The 21,190-nt window shown below is 37.5% G+C and overlaps 2 protein-coding genes across 9 annotated transcripts in view; one reads left to right on the top strand and one right to left on the bottom strand.

Annotated features, from left to right (window-relative positions):
* The window catches only part of ARHGAP22 (Rho GTPase activating protein 22), a 153,177-nt gene extending 145,025 nt beyond the window's left edge, over positions 1-8,152 (top strand). For all 4 annotated transcript variants that reach the window (XM_030486295.1, XM_030486294.1, XM_030486296.1 and 1 more), the window contains one exon: positions 1,724-8,152. In XM_030486295.1, the coding sequence (XP_030342155.1) occupies positions 1,724-1,952 (229 nt within the window). In that variant the 3' untranslated portion in view covers positions 1,953-8,152. The remainder of the gene's footprint in view (positions 1-1,723) is intronic.
* The window catches only part of MAPK8 (mitogen-activated protein kinase 8), a 52,769-nt gene continuing 37,262 nt past the window's right edge, over positions 5,684-21,190 (bottom strand). For 3 of the 5 annotated variants that reach the window (XM_030486298.1, XM_030486301.1, XM_030486299.1), the window contains exons 7-12: positions 18,478-18,549; positions 15,907-16,089; positions 14,959-15,083; positions 13,925-13,988; positions 11,924-12,001; positions 5,684-10,946 (exon numbers count right to left, since the gene is read on the bottom strand). In XM_030486298.1, the coding sequence (XP_030342158.1) occupies positions 10,801-10,946; positions 11,924-12,001; positions 13,925-13,988; positions 14,959-15,083; positions 15,907-16,089; positions 18,478-18,549 (668 nt within the window). In that variant the 3' untranslated portion in view covers positions 5,684-10,800. Of the gene's footprint in view, positions 10,952-11,923; positions 12,002-13,924; positions 13,989-14,958; positions 15,084-15,906; positions 16,090-18,059; positions 18,132-18,477; positions 18,550-21,190 lie in introns of all 5 variants that reach the window. The other 2 variants (XM_030486303.1, XM_030486302.1) reach the window with 2 other exon arrangements.

Genomic DNA, 21,190 nt, shown 5'->3' with positions numbered 1-21,190 from the left:
GTTATTTATCATCATCAACTGCCCATTTTCTCTGTGTTAGTCAGAGGGAGGCAAGTTTTATGGCCTTCCTGTAACCAGCCTGTTCAAGAGTATTTCTCCCTCGAGGTTAGTATAATTATCAGACATTCTCTGCTGAGTTCCAGTAATTCATGTTTACCACCTGGAACTCTTAAAGAACTGGAAGTATCTTGAAGAGGAGTATTATGTTGTGTATGGAGAAATATGGTTAAGTGACCGTATGTAATTCAGGACATGGACAGCTAGTTTAGGCTGCTGTAGCTGACCCCTAAACTTTGTGGTGGAAGAATTTAATTGGGATTTCAGAGCTGTAGGATGTAACAAAAATGTTATAAAGGGTATGTGTTTGTGTGTGAAAGCATCCTGGCTTCAGAAAAGCCCTCTTGTACTACAGAAGACAGCCAGCTGGGTGATAAAAGTTTGCCTCCATCAAGATGGGTGGGTTTTTGCAGACATGGTACACATTTTTGTTCACTCCCTAGTGCAGGTGTTGGTCTGCTGGGCTTAGTAATCAAGCACATCTGTGTGCAACTTCTTAGCTTGTTGTGGAAGTTGTATAACAATGATCATGTTGCCACCCTTAGCTGTGTGTGTGAAGGAATAGGTTAAGGGGATGCACTGCATTGCCTGCATAAATTGCCTCTTGGTGGTCATAAAGCTCACGCCTTCTGGGACTGTCACAAAGACCATCTTTTTTTTTCTCTCTCTTTTTTTGTTGTGGAGTCTATATCCTGCCCTTGTTGAATGTCATTTACCCTGCCTAAAAATAACCCATTCAGTTTCACAGGGAAGCCAGACACCCCAGCTTCACAGCTGGGTATTATGGAGATCAAGGAACCTAAGAGATAGTGGGGTTTTGGTTGGTTTGGTTTGGTTTTTCATTGGTTTTGTTGGTTTTGGGCTGTTGGTTTTTTGGGGTTTTTTTGTAGTTGTTGGATTTTGCCTTTTTTTTTGTTTGGGTTTTTTTTTTTTATTTTGCGGGGTTTTGTTTGTTTGGTGGTTGGTTTTTTTCCTTCTTTGTTTTGGTTTGTTAAGTTAGAAGGGGGACACTTTCCCTAGGAAAAGCCTGAGTTCTAAAATCATAAGGCTGGCACTAGAGCTTTGTGCCCAGATAAACTTAAGGTCTGTCCTTCAGATTCTTCCTTATATGGAATGTTGGTCTTTGTAAAATCTTTTATACAGTATGAAAATTTTTTATTTTTCTACCCCAATGTCAGCGACAAACTTTACAGAAAAATAGCATAAAATGCATGGTGAGGAAGGAATGTGACCTCATTCCTACTTGACCTCAAAGGATGTTCCTCTGTACTGGATATCCATACAGCAAATCACAGTATCAGGATTAAAACAGAGGTTAGATTATTTTGGAATAATATGTGAACTCAGCCAGAGGAGTTAATAGACCTCCTCAGACATTGTCTGTTACCCAAAAGTAAGCATTGTTTTACAAGACTTGAATATATCTTCTCAAGATACAAATAGAAGAGGCTCTAATTTTCAAGAAGTCTCTACCCTTAAACTCAACATTAATGAAATGACAATTAGTGCCCTCCTTTAAAACTTTCTGTTAGAATATTTTAGCTTTAAGTGGAACAACTCACATTTATTATAGTTATCAAGCATCAGCACTATTTATCCAGCCACTTAAAAAAACACCTTTTTTTTTCTTTTCTTTTCCTTCTCCTGTCTCTCTTTCGGTTTTAAGAATTGAAGAAACAAGTGCAGACCTGAGGAAACAAGTAGTTAGGTTAGAAGAAGAACTGGACCAAGAACGAAAGAAATACACGATGCTGGAGATAAAGCTGAGGAATTCTGAACGTGCTCGTGAAGATGCTGAGAAGAGAAATCACCTCCTGCAGAAGGAAATGGAAGAGTTTTTTTCCACATTAGGATGTTTAACTGTTGGGAGTCAAAGTGCTAGAGGCGCTAAGTAGAACAAGCTGATGGACAGCACAGAAAATTCTATGTCTGGCAAAACCAGTGAAAATGCACATTTTGTTCTGGTATACTCATGTATTATGAGTAATTCTTACAGTGATTGTGCTCTCAGTGACACTTGCTCCATTGTCTTTACATGTGCTGTAGTATTTGGGTCAGCTGGAAAGACTGCTAAACATAACGCTTGAAAGTTTAGATGCCAGACTGCCAAGGAAGAGTGGGCACCCTTTTTATCTCCAAATCAAAAGATGCTGTTCTCCATACCTGTACTGCTGCCATCCTCTGACTTACTGCACCTTTTACTGGCTCAAGGACAGTGGAAAGTCCTGCAAGGTGGGAGGGGTGGCCAGAATCGAGGGACAGGCTGAGCCTGGAGCTGCAGGCCTCCTCCACTTGTGCTTGGGAAGATGGCAGTCCCAGTGTGTCACCACATTCAGTGTGTTTACCACACGGATTTAATGAGTTTTCTTCCTATTCCCCACATACATAAAGTTTGTTCAGATTTCTCACTCCTTCAAAGTAGCATTATTTTATGAAGATAATGTGAAAACAAAGTCTACAAAGGAGCTGAAGATACCAAAATCTGGTAATCTACTAAAATTATTCCTTACCCAGCAACCAGGTCCAGTGTTTCACAAAAATGCAACTAGTTAAACGGTATGTATGTGGTTAATAATCAGATTGGCCACACAAACTCCATGGAACTTTAAATATGCACATTTTGCCCTAGGTATCCTGGGGGTTTTGAGCCAAAAATAGAGCAGTATCAGCTGCAAGAAAATCTCATGATTGATACGTACTGATCAGACATAAAGGTAGGAGAAGATTCTTGTCATTGAAATGCTTCCAATTGCTGAGGGTTTTTTATCTATACAACTTCCATAGCAAAACCTATGGTAAGAGAAATTAGTGCAATTGAGCAGGGGAGGTAAACAGGGAAGGGTGAGGATCTATCTTTAACCTTCCCAGGAAAATTTACACTTACCTGCTTTGTAACATTTTTATTACACCAGTTGGTATTCTTGTTGTTAGTTCACAAGGAGATGAGGGGACAGGAGGAGTGCAACAAACCACCCAGCAGCCCAAGTTCATCACTTCTACTGCAGAAAAATCATTAGAATGGAGTTGCAATTTCTGGTAACTAGGGGCCAGGGCTGACCTTCCCCTCAAGGGACTGCTTTGGGAAGTTCTGCCTAACATTTGTAGTGCCCTCAGCCACGTGGAACCTGCGCACAGAAAATTGTTCCACCAGATTCAGCTTGAATGCTGCTTGCCAGGCAATGCTCACAGCACTGTTTCTTCTTCCTTGGCATCTATCTTTGACAGCTGAAGCAGCTTGGGAGGCTCAGAGGAAAAAGATTTTTAATGGAAAAATGCCACAACTACATGAACTGGCTGAAGGGAAAATATAGATTGGAGAGAAGGCGCTTGCTTTATTGAAGTATTTTCAAAAACTTACCTGAATCTGTATTTTCTTATTAGAGCAGACTATAACTCATAGTCTGGAAGTAACCTTAGAATGGGCTTTTTTACCTGTCAGCAGATAGCACACCTTTCAGTATTGACTTTTTCCTCATCTCACAGATATCCAGGTCTTTCAGTATTTAAACATCTAGAAGTTAACTTGTTTCTACCTCACTGTAACACTTCTCTGTCTTACAGAAGTGTAATCCATTTAAAGTGAGCAAACCTAAACATTTTAACCTAATCTTTCCTGGTTAAGACAAGTCAAGGAAGGTGATAAAGTAAGCTGTAGGGATAGGTTAATTCAGATATTTCACATTTTCCCTTCTTCCCAGAACATCCGGTTGTGCTGGATTCCTTACAGCCCCAGGCGTGAGGCAGCCTGGGTGGGTACCGGGGTGCTCCGCCGAGGCAGCCCTGCCACCTGCAGGCAGTAGCATCACCCTCACCTCTTTTCTACACCACCCCTCTGCCTTGTATTATTACTGATAGTCACAACTGATCCTGCAAGGAACATGATGGCTTGTTTAAAACAGCAGCATTAAGATGCACAATGTGAGAAGCCACTGTTGTAACCATGATTCCGAGCTGGAACAGCACAGTGGGTTAGGTAGCATTAAGTCATGGCAAAATAAACCTTAATATTAGAGAGTAGCCTGAACTGGGTTGTAAGTAATTCTCTACAATTAGAACATCAGTAAAAAGAAAGTTCCTATGTAGGCATTCAGATCCAGGTTGTTTAATGCCTTTTTTTATTCCTACACCCCACATAGGTACCTTTCACTATATCCATCTCACATCCCTTAGATTACTTACATACAGGACCTAATGCAATATTATCAAGTGCAGACTACTCTCTTTACTTCTAGCACACTACAAACTTAAGAACAGAGCCATGCTGACTAGGAGCCTAAAAACCAAATATGCAAGACAAGCATTAAACAGAACTGCTGGCTAACTCTCATGAAGGCAAATGCAGCTGCAATTCTAGATATTCTTGAAGTATTTAATTTAGATAACCATTACATAGAACTGGGGAACAAGCCCACCTATCCCCAATCTTCAGCTCCCGGATAGCTTCATGTGTCAGCTATGTAGCACTATATAATATTAATTGGCATCCAGGATAAAATTAATTCTTTTCAGTATCACAAACAAAACTGTATCCACTCAAACTGATTAATGGAACTGACCATTTCCCTATTACTGTGCTTCAGCAACAAGTCTTCTTGTTCATGAGGAATACATTTCGGGTTCATGAACAACAAGCCAAAGCTAAACAGTAGCATTACGGAATAACAGAAAGCTTCTCTAGGTCTCCATAACATTTCTAATATGAAAAGGAAAATTAATAATGATAGCTTATTGAATTATCTACATTCACTAGCAAATTCCATGCAAGCCAGCAGCACAATGAAGTGGTTTAGCTCTGGGCCTAAGTCATGCACAGACGGATCTCTTGGCAGAGCTAAGACTGTTGCAGGCCTTCCTCTGTATTAATATATATTACTCGGAATTAGCTGCACTTTATGCTAACATATGCAAATAAAAAAGAGCATTTCTGAACCTCACTGCATTCCTAGAAGAGCACCTCATGAATAGCTGGTCCAGAGAAACAAAGCAGGCTGCAGTACCGCCTTTCCCTTACAGAGGTATACAAAGACAACCAAAGAACACACAGACCAACAAAACTCAAGGGCAGCTTGAGCCTTTGTTTAAAGAGACCCTGCTGGAAATGAAGGCAACGAAATGCATTGTTAGGATTTAGCCCCACGATAGGTGGCAGTGCAGGAAGTGGTCCTGGCACCCACATTAGCTCTCCAGTAAGAGCTCTTCAGAGGCCAGATCCTTCAAGCTGCTCTGAGATGAAGTTTTAAGAAAGATTTTCCTGAGGGCAAAAGGACTGGGCCCTCTTTTCCTACACTAGACAGCCCATGGCTTACCTTGTTCTGAAACACAAGATCCCAGAAGCTGCATTTCCAGGAAAAAAAGGCAGCTACAGTTGACAGCAAGGAAGTAAGACTGGATTCCCAGTGGTCACAAACACACTTGGTATTAAGTCTGTGGCACACCCAAAGCCCACAACAATGGAGAAATGGAAGAAATGTGTCACTGTGCCCATCAGTGAGCTCACACACAAGAGACGGCTTTAAGTACCATTTAAAACAGATGAATTCTCAGGAAGGACTGATGCTAATAAGACTCCAATTGTAGCCATATTATGAAATCCACTCCAGCCTAGCAATGAAGAAGAAACACTAAATTCATAGTGGTCAAACTTTTTTTTTCTTTTTTATTTAAAATATCATTATAACCAATTGACATACTAGATAACAATGTATACATTCCAGTGGTGCACACATAATGACCTATGGCATGAATGAGTAAAAAAACCACAATGTTCTCAGTAATGCCCCACCAACAGCTTATTTGGAGGGAATAAAGGAAAAGCAGGAAAAAGTATCAAATGTGGGAAGAAAAAAAAAAAGTACAGTTTTCCCCAGCATTTTTAATGGTGTATCTTCCCCTTCATATTTCTTGGGACAAAATAAGAATATACTTCAAAAGGGGCTAGAAGGAATGATCACAATAATTAGGGTTTTTTTCTCAACTTTAGTAATAAAAGTTAAAGAACTCTCAAAAATAGACTAGATATTGGGCCTACAAAAGTAATTCATCTGTATGCAAAGCTTACCAAGAATTATTCCTTTTGTAAAATGTAAAGGATGAGCTGACATTACTAGTAAGCTATTTTTACCTACAAAACCAGACTACAATAATAAAATCACCAATTTACAGCTAGCACAATATTCTAGATGTACATTACTGTACACAAGCTATATGTTACACATATGACCATCTTATGTGAAATCTATAAGAAACATACTTACTGATATTGTCTCAACATTGGCCAATAGGTTTATTTTTCTAAAGGAAGTGTATTTCTCTATTCACATTCAGTGTAGTTCCAATAGCATGGGTTAGCTTTGCTTACATAAGAAACATAGAAAGTTTGTGTGAGGTAGTTCAAGAAAACCTAGCTTAATTTTTAACTGCAGAAGTAGAAACACAATGTGATCTGATTCATGACACATTTCTGTAATGCAGAGATATCTAAAGAGGAGAAGGGAGTGAAAGAGTTCATTTAAAATACCACTCTTATCCAGTGCCCTTAACTAAGAATAAATTAAATGAAAATATGGGTAGGCAGTAGAGTCTTCTCACATTTCTTCATTAAAACCCTCTTTCTAATCCTACTGAAAAATGCAGACAGTTCTGCCTCAGCTCCAGTCCTCAAACTAAATATGTAAAAACCAAAACATTGACAGGAAAATAAAATGTAACAGCATAGACATGCTGCTGTCAACAGCAAATAAAAAAATGTATCTAGAAACAGTAATTCACTTCCTTTAGCAACTGGAAACAATAAGACCAAGTGTAAGGTGAACAACCTTCTCTCGCCCCTTTCCCCTCTAATCTTAATTGAGAAACAGTTAATGTCATACACTTTGGATCCCTGGCTGGATAGGAACCATCCTCCTTGTACAAGCTTTTAGATCGTTTTCCTTTACACGGTGTTGATATGAATGCCATATACACTAAAGCAGGGCATTATACTCATGCAGAGGCCTGTCAAGGTGCTTAATTTTTGCTCTCTAACCAAACAAACAGCCTGTGTTCCATAAAACCAACCCACATCAGTAACACCCTGCTCACTCACACACACAGGCAGCAGAGGGTGCCAGTGCCACAACCGCCTTGAATAGAGCTCCCCCCCATCTGAATTACCAGTTGGGCTTAAACCACACCACCTCCCAGAACTCACACCTGCAGGTTGGCAGAGGGGGACTCACCAATAACAATTTATGCTGATCCTATATTTGTATCGAGCTGGAATTCCTATCCAGAACAATACTACTGCATATAGCATAGTAAGGTTCTTCAAAACTAAAAACCCAAGCCGCATAGCACCCACATAGGGAAAAGTGCCACATCTGTTCAGCTTAGCAGGATGAATACAGCAGAGGTGACCTGATCAGTCAAGCTGGTCTTAAGGCTGTTCAGCTGATGGGTACAGCTCTGGCAGTCCAGCTTCTCACACACAAAAGCCTCAATCCTGACCCCATAGTCCTGCATCAACAAAAGACTTCACAGAGCAGAGGTGCAGCACATGGTGGCAGCACTAATTCCACCTCCTCCTTTATTTCAAATTCTTGGAAGAACCTGTTTCTTGATAAAATAGAGGAGCTATTATCCTTGATGCCTGCCACAGCTCTGACCAGAGAAGGTGGAAATTAATCGAGTCTTGTCCAACTTTTAACCTCATCTGACATAAGAAATCAATCAGATGGCTCACTGTAATTCCATCCCTACCAACTCCCAGTGGATTGGAACAGCCCTAGAAGACGAAAGTTGCATGCACTTTAGTGAAGCCTGTTGTCATGAGGAGATTTTGGAATTACAGACTAAAATAAAGCTTAATAATACTTTAAGAATAAAAGTGTACAGTGTATTAGTATATAATCTAACATCGTAAAACAGTAGACAAAGGCAGCTGAACTCGCTGCCCATTTGTTTGCTATCAGTGGCAGTGTACAACTATTTTTGAAATAATTTTATATTTCAATAAATAAAAAGGGAAGTTAAAACTAGCATGTTGTTGCGATAATTTGGTTACTGAATCTGAATTTACTATCACTTTGATTCATCTAAAATTCAAGCAACTGGGGGGGGGGGGGAGGGGAAGCAACACTGCTTTGCAGATGGTGTCAAAAGCGAACTGTAGGTTCCCACAGGCAAAACTCTGTCCTTACCTAAATAATCCCTTTAAGTACAGTTCACTCACACAGCAATGGGTTGCTGTGGACAGTCCCACCCATTCATAAACCCAAACCATTCTATGATTAACCCTACCTTAAAAGAAGAAAACCTCAATTCTCCTTAGAGCTCATGAACTCAGTGAAGTTTTAAAAGACAGCACACTGTGGTAAAACCTAGGAACTTCATTTTTAAAGCTATTTTTCTTTGGGACACTGGAAAGCAATAGCAAAAATTATTTCAAAGTTTCAAAATATTTCAATCACCGCTGCAATCTGGAGGGGTCCAAAATAAATTTAAATAGCAATTATATTTACCAAATTCTGCTCTTAACAGCATTTACAGGCATCAGAAGTTGATTTTGTCAGTCTTGACTTCATTTTGCTGGGCTGACCAGAATATCATTTGACCCTATGTAACAATGGAGTACTGTTGTATGACCAAAATTTTGGCTTAATTCACAGCTTAAACTTTGATAAACCCTCCCCCTACAAAATAGACTGTTCTGTCGGTCTCTGTTTAACTTGAGCAGATTTTCTATGTTCCAGTGCTAGATGAATCCAAACATGTCCTGCCTCTTCTGAGGTAATATACAGTTTGGCAGGATCCTGTAAAAATAATTGCCTTAACAAATGTGGTTTAGAAAGGCAATATTGAAATATCAGATACAAGTGAGGAAAGCAAAATTACATGCACACAGCACTTACCAGTAGTCTAGCCAGGCCAGGAAAACAGAATTTAAGTCATCTTTGAGACATTACCATTACTTGTAACCCTGCATGTTTTCTAAGAACATATATTAGCTATTGGAAGCATTACTGTTACTTCTATTTTTTCTGAAACTTACTGCAAAGATGATTTTTCCTCTTTCAATTAGAACTTCAAAAACATACCTATTTAACCCAACAAGCAGAAGGAACCACACTGAAGAACATCTGTCATTCCTGGATGACCTCTGTAGCCAGCTATACTATTTGCTTATGCTCTGCGCCTGGCAAGACTTCTGTATTCTTTTATGCTCATTTTTGTGAGCTTTACTAATTTAAATTCCTCTTCACATTCTAATTCACTACACAAAATATGCATCTACACAAGGCAATCAATTATACAGCCTAGCTTCACTAAAAATCTGCATTTTCCAAAGGAATAAATTCTGAATGATTGTTAAACTCATACATAAACTTAAGTCAGGTTACACATAAATCATTCTGTAAATATAAAATGTAAACAGTTAAAATACTTCTGTGAGGAGCAGCACCATTTTACATGACTATTTAGTAACTGTTCTATATATTTCAATATATCTTTTGTTTAAAAAGTGTATTGAAACCCAGAGCATCAGTGCTGAAAACTACTGAATTATTTATGACTTAAAATGAACCATTATTAAGATTTCTGCTACACTGGTCTCATGGTGAAATGAAGATAAATATTAATTTATACAGCACTACTTCTCCCTCCTTTGGATGGCATATATTGCTCACTTGATGCATTAGCTACAGAAATCCTGAGGTTCTCCTATGGTTTTTAGCAATCAGTTACTTTTGGTGGAGAAAGAACAGCTGAAGTTTTGCCCCACTGCATTTATGTCATTCCCTCTTCTACCCAAAAAGCACTTGCCTTAGTAGACAAAAGTAGCAAGAAACAAAACTCCCAAGAATCACATATTACATGAAAGTATAGCTACAGCATATTCATTTTCCCTCTTGGCAGTCTAGATATCCTGGATACACTTCGTTTTGTGTGTACAAAAACAGGCTACAAGCTAGAAGTAAACAGTTTATTGGCATTGCAATGTATTATTCATGAAGTATCCTCGTGTTTTATGGTGATCACAAGATTTGGCATGCCATAACTCTGCAGAAAACATCACATTACTTTGTTAGGCTAGATATTTCTGCAGCTTTGAAGATATGCTTTGCTTTCTTAAGTTCATAAAACTGTTCATATGAGATTAGTTTGCCAAGGATTGGATACTGTTTCTCTAAAAAAAAAATTCACTAATTGTTGCTTTTGCTGAAGTATTACAGGCAAGTGGCCAAAATAAAAGAGGACTTTGTTCACTGTCAGCACCACAGTAGTATGCCCAAAACTACAGCTGGCTGCAGTGAAATCCCTCCCTCTCCACCTGGACATGGACATTATGACCAAGCATAAAACTTTGAAGGATATCATGAACAAAACATCTGGAATAAATTCTAATTAAAAAATTGAAAACCTATAAAATCTTAAATAATTCATTATATGGTAATGACCACAACATTAATATGTGCTTTGATAAAACAAATCTTACAAATTCCGTAAAAAAAGATCAGCAGCATAAGAGTAAAGCAAATATGCAGATTTTAAAACCACAATAAAAATTATCAGGTTTAATATTTTACAGTTAATTACAGCAAAAAAGTGGCTGCTTTTAACACAACTTACAGTTTAAAATTACAGCACTTTATGATGAATTCTACGATTATTTTTGAAAAAACACTCAAAAATACCACCAAATTTTAAAGGTGCCCTATTAATGACTAAAAGGACCCCCCTCCCACCCCCCAAAAGACCAAGTAGTCATCTACAGCAACCCAGAGGTCCAGCTGAGGTTTCTAGACTGCTATCTGTATCAGAGGCCAATGTTGGATCTGTTGACATAGAAGACACATCATTGACAGATGACGATGAAGATGGATGTTGAGAGCCATTGATCATTGCTGCACCTGTGCTATGAGAAACAAAACAGCAAATCAGTTGCAGATACAGTTGCATGGTTCAGTACTTGCATTAGTCTGTCTCTTCCTAATAGTTATTACTTTCCCCTGTTTCAGCAAGTTTGAAGAGGTGTCTCAATCCCTTGTCAAAGTAAATAAAATCCACAAGTCTTTAATGCAGGGCTTAATGAATGGTATGTCATGAACCACAGAACTCACATGGCATGACACCTGTCAAATCACAGTAAATGCTGATGGCTGAAGGTTAAAAATCACAGATAGATAGTACTGCATAATCACAGACAGACCGTACTGCATTTTATTAAAGGAAGAAGGGGCCTGGTTTTTCCATCAGATCTCCCCTTTCAGGCTGGATAAAATAGCTGGTGTCAGCTATTTTACATACATACATTCAAACTCAGACACGCAGTGTTTTTTCAGAGTCTGGACTTCAGTGAACTCGGACAGCTATTGCAGTGTGCATTCAAATTTTTACCATCATTTTTCAGCACTGCAAATGAGTCCTATCAATGGTCAGTTAAAGGGTACATTTTGCTCCAAAATTCAGCAACAGTTTCTGAAAGTGCTCTGTAATTTTCCCACCTAGAAATCCTGTTGCATTACTCAATAGATGTAAATAGTGGTTATATCTTTATCTGAAACCATACCAGCTACACATTACACATCAAACCAGCTTATGGCAGTAGAGCACTACTACATAACAAGATGTTTCTTGAGGACTGAAATGAATGAAGCATCAGTTACGCAGGGACAATAATAGAGGAATTTAACAGATTAATAAAAAGAGGTGTCAACCCCATACATTCCATTCAAATACGCAATATCTCAAAAAGAATTTAAGGGGTTACTGGTAATTTAAGAGCCCTATGTTTGAGTTCAGTTACTCCTGAATGTCTTGAACAGCTTTACTCCCTCCTGACCTACAACTCAATGTAGCTTTGTACTATGCTTTTATTGTAACCAACCTAAAGGGGCTGGTTGTCCACGTATAACCCCATTCTTGGTTCTCTCCTCCAGGTCCATGACTTCCTTGTATATCAACTCTGAAAGTGCAGAAAAAGGAAGGCAAAAAATGAATTTGCAAAGCCAAGACTGGATCGATAATACATCTCCCATTAAAGTGTAAATTAAATTAATTTCATAGATTTAGTACTGTTCAGAATTAGGTTTGAACAACAGGCTGTAGGCTGTGAAACAACTGGCACGTGATATAAAAATGTATGATTCTTTTAAATTGGAGCTACAATGGCCTAGCACTCTTGAGAACTGCTCTAAGTTCTGCTACTGCTGGTACTGCTCTAAGACTCTTTTGTCCATGCTGCTTGGGCACCTGAGGATAAACTGAGTCTTAATCACTCAGTTTTTATCAATGGATTCTTTGGTACAGATAAACTCATCATCAGGCTTCAAAGGAATAGGTAGGAACAAGCCCATACAACACTGCCATCCTCTCGAGACACATTCGCCACTAAATTTCTGTAACAACAACATCTAAAGCTCTAGATCACCATGAAATGCAATACAATACTGGCACATAACTAGTCACTCCAAATGAAAGCAACTTTATTTTCCAGTTACAGAAATTGGCCATCCTTAAATAGTTCAGAAGTGCTTCTAACACAAATCAATCATACACCCTGTGTACTGGTCAGAAGGTTTCTAGGCTAATGGCAACTTATTACTCAGAAAATACTTCAGCTGTGAATCTACAGAAGTAACAATAGAAAAAAAGGACTAAACATGTTAAATGCAACTCGTAAGAGCTGACAGTAAGAATACTACTTCTTATCTGTCACTGGCAAGCTAATGCAATGTTCAGTTTGGAAGAAAAAAGCATTTAAGAATTACAATTTCAAGGGCTGTGGGAGTCTCAAAAGTAAACTCCATATTGCTTGAAATATCCTCAGCACATCTGCCTCAAAAGGGAGATAACATTGCTTGGAAGGAGGAATTTCCACAATTCTCTTTATCTTTGCCTTTACAATTAAAAGTCAGTTTCTACAGAAAGCAACTTAAAAGTGTGGTAGTAGTGTCCACTACCAGCCAACAATGTCAAAAATGATTCATGAAACACTTGCCCTGCTTTTTTTTCCTCTGGGGATAAAAAGGTTATAGAGGTCTAACATCCCTTTCTGGACATTTTCAGTACAAAGTATTAGATTGCTCAATTGCACTAAATTCTTGCTTAAATGCAGCATTTATAGCCTGCAATCTGGATCTGCATTTTTATAGAACTAGAACCTCTGCAATAATACCACCCCTTTTAGAAGGACTTTCAAAATTAAGCACAAGCTTTCCAAGTAACAAATATGCTCCCCTTATACTTTATCATCTTACAACTTATATATGACTAGGAAATATACATACTAAACCAGTACTGAACACTAAAGACCATGCTCTTGGAGTTATGAGTCTTATGTCATATTACAATCCATTCCACACCTCAACCTCAGCTACTTCCTCAGGATCCCATAGCTGATAACCTTCAACGTCTCCCACACCAGTTTTAACTAGTTGTAACTACCTTGCCTATCATTAGCACTCCTTACGGCTTCTTCTTTCAAATCCTCTGCTTGATTTGAAAGGAGTAGAGTTACTGCTGGTATGTTCTTCATTTGAAGACTAGTGCTTCTACTTCAGATTTATATTACTCAAGATCTTGCATCTTTTTCAGTTGTAGCAGTTTGCCCAGAAGAGTTACCCTCCCTAAAAACACTGCCTTTGTGATTTGCAAAATGTGACTGAAATGAGCAGGTCTTAAGCTCTCTACAAAGGTTCAGCACTTTTGCAGGAAAATTTTTAGTGTCCCAACATTCAAGAGGTTGTGAAGCACTGATCTATTCCCTTGCCAATACAAGCAGTTTAAGTAAATACTATTAGGTTGCTCAGAAGAACCTTAACAACAGTAATCACTGTGACCCAGCCTACTCCCAAAAGCCTTATTATACCTAAAATGTCCTTCTCACCTTTCCATTCTTCTATCGTGTGCTCCCTCTCATCTAGCTGTTTATCTGGTATCTTTGGTGGAGGCTGAAAAACAAAACTAGCTCAGGATAAAGTAATCAAAGTGGATACAAAACCAGAACAAATAAAAAATTAAAGTTAGTACTCAGAACATGAACCTGATCTAAAAAATACTGTATTTACATGGTGACATATTCTCTCGTACTTGGACTTGGCCTATTTTCTAGATGCTGCTACATGCTTTAAAGTTCTGATTAACAGATTTGCTTACATTACTGTAACAATTAAAATAGAAACTGAACAGTCTGGTAAAAGAGTTCCTAAATGCAGCCGTCTCCAGCCCAAGCAGCCCTTTTCATCTACTTACTGTTAATTAGTAACTTTTCCCTCCAGCTATTATAGATCAGCAGAACTCTAACTGCACCATTTACATCAAGCATCCTTTTCTATTCTTAGTGGGTCAACCACATTCACCAACCACCTTTTAAAAAAAAAGGATACTTTTTTTCATAAAAGTATCATGAAATTCATGAAATTTTCCTGAAGTGAATCTTAAGAAAAATTTTCAATTAGTCCCTTTGTTCATCAGTGTTAGTAACTGAAAGCTCAAAATCTCATACTCTGATTTTGCTCAAACACAGTTTATGAGTACTATCAATTGCTACAACTAACGAAAATATTTCTCTCACCCGGGAGTAAATACCTCAGAAACCTACCAAGGGCAATCAAACCAAATAACTGAAGCTTGATAAATTAGAACCCTATATAAAAGATTTCAGATTCATTACAACATGTCCAGGAGATTATATGCAATTACACATGAGCATACACACATACAGGTACTTCAGTTTGCACCCACTCCTAATACTATTTCTAGTAAACTTCTCCATGTCAATAAAAATGATTATGGCTCATTTAAGCTTCTAGTGAAATGTGTAGATCAATCAATGATCTTTCAAGCAGTTATATCAAGCATCACAACAAGTTTGCTTTAGTACAGTACTTTCCTAACCAGAGACCTAAACCAAGAACTTACAGCTTCTGCTTCTGATGGATCATACCAAACATTGATGTATGGGTGCTGCAGGGCTTCATCCACAGAGATTCTTTTAGAAGCATCTATAACCAGCATTTTTGATAACAAATCCCTTGCTTGACTTGCTGCAAAAGTGAAATTTTCTATTTAGACCAGTGCCATACATAGTGCAATTAAACAGTATTTCAAAGTTCCTAAGGAGAGAAGAGCCAGAGTAAACAAATTCCAGTTTAATATCTATGCAACCCTCATGTAATTGGGGGTTTAGGAAAGTGGTCCATTTGATGGGAAAAAAAATAAAATTGAAGAGAACAACACAGGTGGGAAAGGGGTTGGATGTGTTTCACTACACATTTTCAGCATAAAGCACCCCGTAGTGTGACATCCTTAAGTAAAATATAATTGAGCTGGCAGCACAGCCTTGTCTGGAATAGCGGTGGGCAAACACCTACTACCCCTCTCAGAGTTTATGGAGAAAAAAACTGTCATGTACTGTTACTCACAGAAAATATGGTGAGTCTGCAACTCCACTGAGTAGGTGACTTTTCAAACCAGTGAGTTATTTCAGTAACTACAGGATGTCTATGTATTATGAATATAAAACCTTTATTCTCATCCCTAGAGAAAGAAGATCTGCTCTGCCTACACAACTTCTAAGCCACCCTCCTCCCACTCTTCTTTAAATCATGTTGGCATCTGTCATTGAGAGGAACATATATATTTACTTCTCTTTATAAAGGTATGTCCAGAATAGGAGCTGTTTCAGAAATGAGAAAGCGGAGGTAAGCATACACCAGCATGCTCATCCACTCCCATGATACTGTAATATTTAAATCCTTAGACAGACAATGTTATAGTGAACAAAACCAAGACACATTTCCGTTCAAACATCATAGTTCTAAAACTTTTAAAATATAAAATATACAACACACAGAAGATACAGCTTACCTTTAAGCTTATTATGTTCAGAGTCAGCTGGGAAAAGGACATCTGGAAAGAGTTTTTCAAAACTATATCCAGCATATTTAGGTCTGTTCTCCACGTAAGTTCGGACTGTAGGCTGTAATTTCTTCATAAATTCGGGGCATGGTGTTCCTAGCTGCTCTATAACTTTATTCCATTGATCAATATCTAAGGTTATACAGCTAAGAAAAACACTGTGTCTAATTTTCGGCTAGAAAGTTATGTTAAAACCACATGAAATAACCAACAGAGACAAAACACAGAAAATTATAATAAAATATCAAGTTCACCATCATTAATTAGGACTATTCTTAGAGAAAACAGTGAAACAAAGCAAGACTATGATAACGTAGTCAAGGCAACATGTATTTTACTCAAAATTGTAATTAACTAGCAAAGGATATACTTCTGAGAAACAGAAAATTAAAAGGCTCACAAAATGTATTAAACAAATTTAAATAAAGGCATTGCTTGGGTTCTGGAGAAGACCTCACTTCCCAGTCTGAACTCATATTCACAGTAGTCAAGCTACTCATAAGAATTACCCCTGCAAGTGCTGTGTCCTTCATTCTCATCTTGATACCTCAAGCCCAGTCCTGGACTCTCCCAGGTTGGTGATCTCTCACTACTGACATGCAACATTGAGCACCAGTGGGCACACAGAGGATGGAATCTTGGCCCACACGTATCTATGACAATTTTGTCAGAGACTCAAATGCAGAAGTTAAAGAGTTTCAATGATGCATAAGGAACATCTTAATTGAGAAGTTTACATAAGGTACAGGGGAGATTGAGTTGTTCTCGGCATAAGAATTTAAAACGTGTTACTGAACAAGAAAACATTTGGCTCAGAATTCCTAGTTGCAGATGGTTAGATACTGTGAGCGCTCAGGTAAAAATTTACATACACTTGTTCATATATTCTCCCCAACTTTTTCTTTTTGGCTACCACCAAAAACTGGATACTGGGCTATATAAACCTTCAGCCAGATGTAGCAGGCCTCCTCTTATGTTTTTAAAACTTAACAGTAGACCTTTACATAGTGATTTTCAAGCTCTACAGTGCTTTAGTACAGGCCTTGGGGGGGAGGGGGGAGGTATTTAAATTGTATGGCACTGAGCCTAAATTGAAAAGCCATGCTAGTAAACCAGATGCATAAAGCTAAGCGTGGTGCAGCTCATGCAATGACAGAGCTGTGTGAAAGTAAGAATGCCCTGGATCTCGTCACTGTGCCTCAAAATTTTCACGCAATCTTCATCCCAAATGGGACTGTATCAATTATTAAACAGTTAACCTGCAGCAAAAGCAGGAAAGATTTCTGATGGCATCTAAAAAACTAGAGTGTAACCAGTAGTAAAACAAGATGCCAAATTCCAATTAGATCCACTAATTTTAGCAATGATCCAGAGGTTTCAGCTCTATTCACTTGGAGCAGACCCTTTGTCTGAAGTATTGTTCACAGGACACACAGATACCACAAAGCCATTCATGGAACAGAGAGACAGAAGTGCCAGATATTTCTGAAAGCTGTTTGCAGGATCATTTCAGCATACAAAAATACAAAACTCCAGAGCGTAACTAATGAAGCAGGTTAGGAATTTTTGGTAAACATTTCCTATGGAATGTAAAGAGTAACAATTGCTAACATGCTTGGGTAGTAAACAAGGTTAGTAAGTTATTACATAGAAATGATCTCCAAAGCAAAAAATCAATGCATGTGAACCAGTAAAACAGCACCTAAACAAAACAAAACAATCTGTCTTAAATGTGACAACACCCAAAAGCAAAGGACAGACACTGTGATAAATTAGGAAAAGAAAAAAGAGGAAAACAAAGAAAAAAGGAGGAAGGAAAAATAAGCCTGTTTGCCCAAGTGGTATTTTGTTCATCTTGCTTAGTATTAATCTCTAAAGACAGTCATACACATTAATGCTGTGTTGTGGTTTTGCTTTAAATGGTATAACTGTAGAAATTTTTGCAGCTTCCTGGAGCCAAAATAATGAACTTGCAAATTGTATTTTAAAAAGGCAGTTTAAAACCGGTATTTTACAAATTAGAACCACCTTAATCTGGAACTATATTGCTGCAGTATCTTTTAACCCTTTACAACTACATCCTAGGCCAAAGGTAAGGATACGATCTGTACCAGGAAATAAAACACCACCTTTGATCATTTCTCCCATGATGCACCCAACTGACCAAATGTCAACTGAAAACAAAATGCAATGATATTAACATAAAAGATAGTTATTAAAATAAAGTAAATAAAAATATCTAGACACACAAACATGAAGTGACTATAAAAAGCGTGTGTAATGAAAATGAGTGAAGGTGAATGTATGCTAACTACAGGACCAGCAGAGACTATGTCCTACTGCTAGGTGCAGCCTGAATATAAATGAAGCTCTTAATTTTTTTTTTTAAGTGTATCACAAGAAAAATCCATGTTCATTTAATGAAAAAAATTGTACAATATGCATTTTCATGACACAACATCAATAAAAAGGTTAATCACTTCCTAACTAATTCAACCTGCTGCAGCAGCACAAGGATACAGTCCCTTCCTGGAAAGAGGATTTTGTGGCAAACCATTTCGCCCATAATGCACCCCACAGACCATAAATCCACTATGTTTGTAGCACAAAAAGAAGGAAAAGCAAAGCAAACGGTCAATTAAAATTAAAAGAAGCATAACATGACTGCATTCTATAAACTGCAGAGACAGCACAGGAAGAAGAGCAAGTCTTTATATTAATCAATGAAAACACTTTAAAATACACCGTATATAAGGATTAGCTTTTAACTGTCTCAAATGCAAGGCAGAAAAACATCCTTTTGTTTAACACAGTGCTAAAGCAAGAGCTAGAGCAGAAAGAGAGAGAGAGACACACAAATCAAGCAGAGTAAAGCCCTTCTCCAAGCTCTGAGGCTTGCAAAGCTACCTCTGCCAATAGACTAGATTGGAGCACCAAAGGTAACTATTTCTTGGAATTCCATTGTAGTTGTAGGAATAATTTATAAAGTAGCAAAGTAAACTGACCTTTAAAAAAATTGTGTATCTAAACAGTTTATACACTTCGGAGGAGAATTAATTGGTTATTAAACAGGAATTTAAATTTGCCATGAAGTATCTCCTACAAGTCAGATTACCATGCATCTCTCTCTCCCTTTAAATAAAAAGCAATAGAATCAGTAAAAGATCATTCAGAATTTTAGAGGATCAGTTAATGACAATATTAGTATGTGCCTATAAGATTTTCAGTTAAAATTATTTGTTTAAAAATATTTCTCCAGTTATGCTGAAATAACATCTTGTACAAAACTCAAAAGCAATTTTTTTGGGGGGTATGAAATACACATTTTCTACATTACCTTAAAATAAATCACTCAGAAGACATACTCAAAGATGCAAAAGTTTACTTTTTACAGGTATGCCAATTTCTTTTGCGGTTGCTTTCAGAGATACTGTTAACTTTGTATGCACAAGTTTTCTTGAAGTGATAATAATGAAATTGTTCTATTATAAATACTTTTATGTCAAACATGACACTGGAATTTCAATTAAGCAGATAAGGGGATTTAAATGGAACAGTTGTATACTAAAAATCACATGTAAAAGTTCTGAAGGAGCTGAACAATATCAAGCAAACAACGTTGCTTCTTATTGCAAATATTCCTTCCTCCTTATTTACAGTTCCTCTAAAATAGTATCTAAATCATATGATAGGAGATCATAGTTTTACATATTAATAGGTCAAAATTAAGGGCCTGGTTCATTTAAAAAATGTTTGAAAACATTTTATGACTAATGGTGTTTTTTCTTTAAAAGCTCTTTTCAAATACTTAAAGAAGACCATATTCTTTGGCTTAGAGACCCAAAGATCAGCAGCCAAGTTTTGCATTTGACTTTTAAAATAAAATTCTTTATATTGGCTTTTTCACCTACAAAACAATCTGCTATCATCAAAAACCAAAACATACCCAATTCTGTCATAATTAGTTTGTGTCCAACATGATAAAAATGACACCCATAATTGCATGGAGAAGTCTGAGAAGAGAAATAGCATGAGTTGATGACTTATCTTCATGCCTCAGAAGACAAGCTATAGAGTTGAAGAAAAACAGTGGAAACCATTCTTCTGGTCATCCTACAAAACCAAACTTGTGATGTTTGGGGATGTTTTGGATTGCTGCTTTCATTAATCAAACAAAGCCTGTCTACTTATAGGGCTCTAACTTTTTTATTAAGCTAGACTAACTGTACACTGAGGACTGCTCCTGTGACTAATTCTGTAAAAGATTGAGTAAAATCTCATTACAGATTTGAAAAATCTTTTTAAAAATCTACTGCTTGTCAGAGTGTATTCTTTTCTTAAAAACGCTGTTTGGAGATAAGTTACTATTTTCTATAATACTAAGAAAAAAAAATAGCAAGTGAAAAGAAAGTTAAACCAGTGCACGTAGTAGGAAAGTTAACAGTAGTTGTTTCAGATGGTTTAGGGCTTTCCTTGCTTTCCAGAGCTTCCTACCTGATAATGATGCACATAACTGCACATAAATCTAAGCATATTAAGGCATGTGTGCACGAGCAGTTTTGGTGTCCTTCAGTTCTGAACTTCTTGAGTTTGCAAGGCCTGGTTTCTTAATGTAATATACTTAAATGTGTTTTATCTTCCTCAGTATCAAAACCTATGTAGAAGTTAACTCTATAATCAGTTTCTCTGGGATCTTTGTTAGTTTTAAACCAAGTAAAATTTCCTATGTGTGTAGTACAGTACCAAAAGAATACTGCTCTGCAATAGATATCTCAGTCACCAAAACATACATTGCAATCCTCCCACATAAGTTCAGCAAGGCACTGAAATGGCATAAAGTTGCCAGATGACCCTGTTCAACTAACTGAATGTTAATGTTAACCATTAGCCATAGATTTTCAATATTTAAATTAAATAAGTTAACTTGTAATTTAACTATGGGTTTTCAAGGGATAAAATAGGCATTGATGTTAAAAGGTGAGGACCTTGGACAGCCTGTGGTTCTTACTGTAAGTACATCCTTAATCTCTGCCTCCCTATCAGGGTAGCTCCAGAGTGAGGAAACTCATCAGGCAGTGACCGAGAAGAGTAACAATTTACGCAGTAGCCTTTTAATGACGGAAATGCAGACTGACTTCTGACTCAGCCCACAGATTTACATTCTCCAGAAGTGTCACTCTCAACTCAAGAACCATGTATTTGGCTTTGGGCAGACATGATAGTTTTTCATATG

Source organism: Strigops habroptila, chromosome 5 (genome assembly GCF_004027225.2).
Source record: "Strigops habroptila isolate Jane chromosome 5, bStrHab1.2.pri, whole genome shotgun sequence".
NCBI lineage: Eukaryota > Metazoa > Chordata > Aves > Psittaciformes > Psittacidae > Strigops > Strigops habroptila.
Note: the sequence above shows the minus strand (reverse complement) of the source record. Positions and strands in the feature narration are given on the sequence as shown.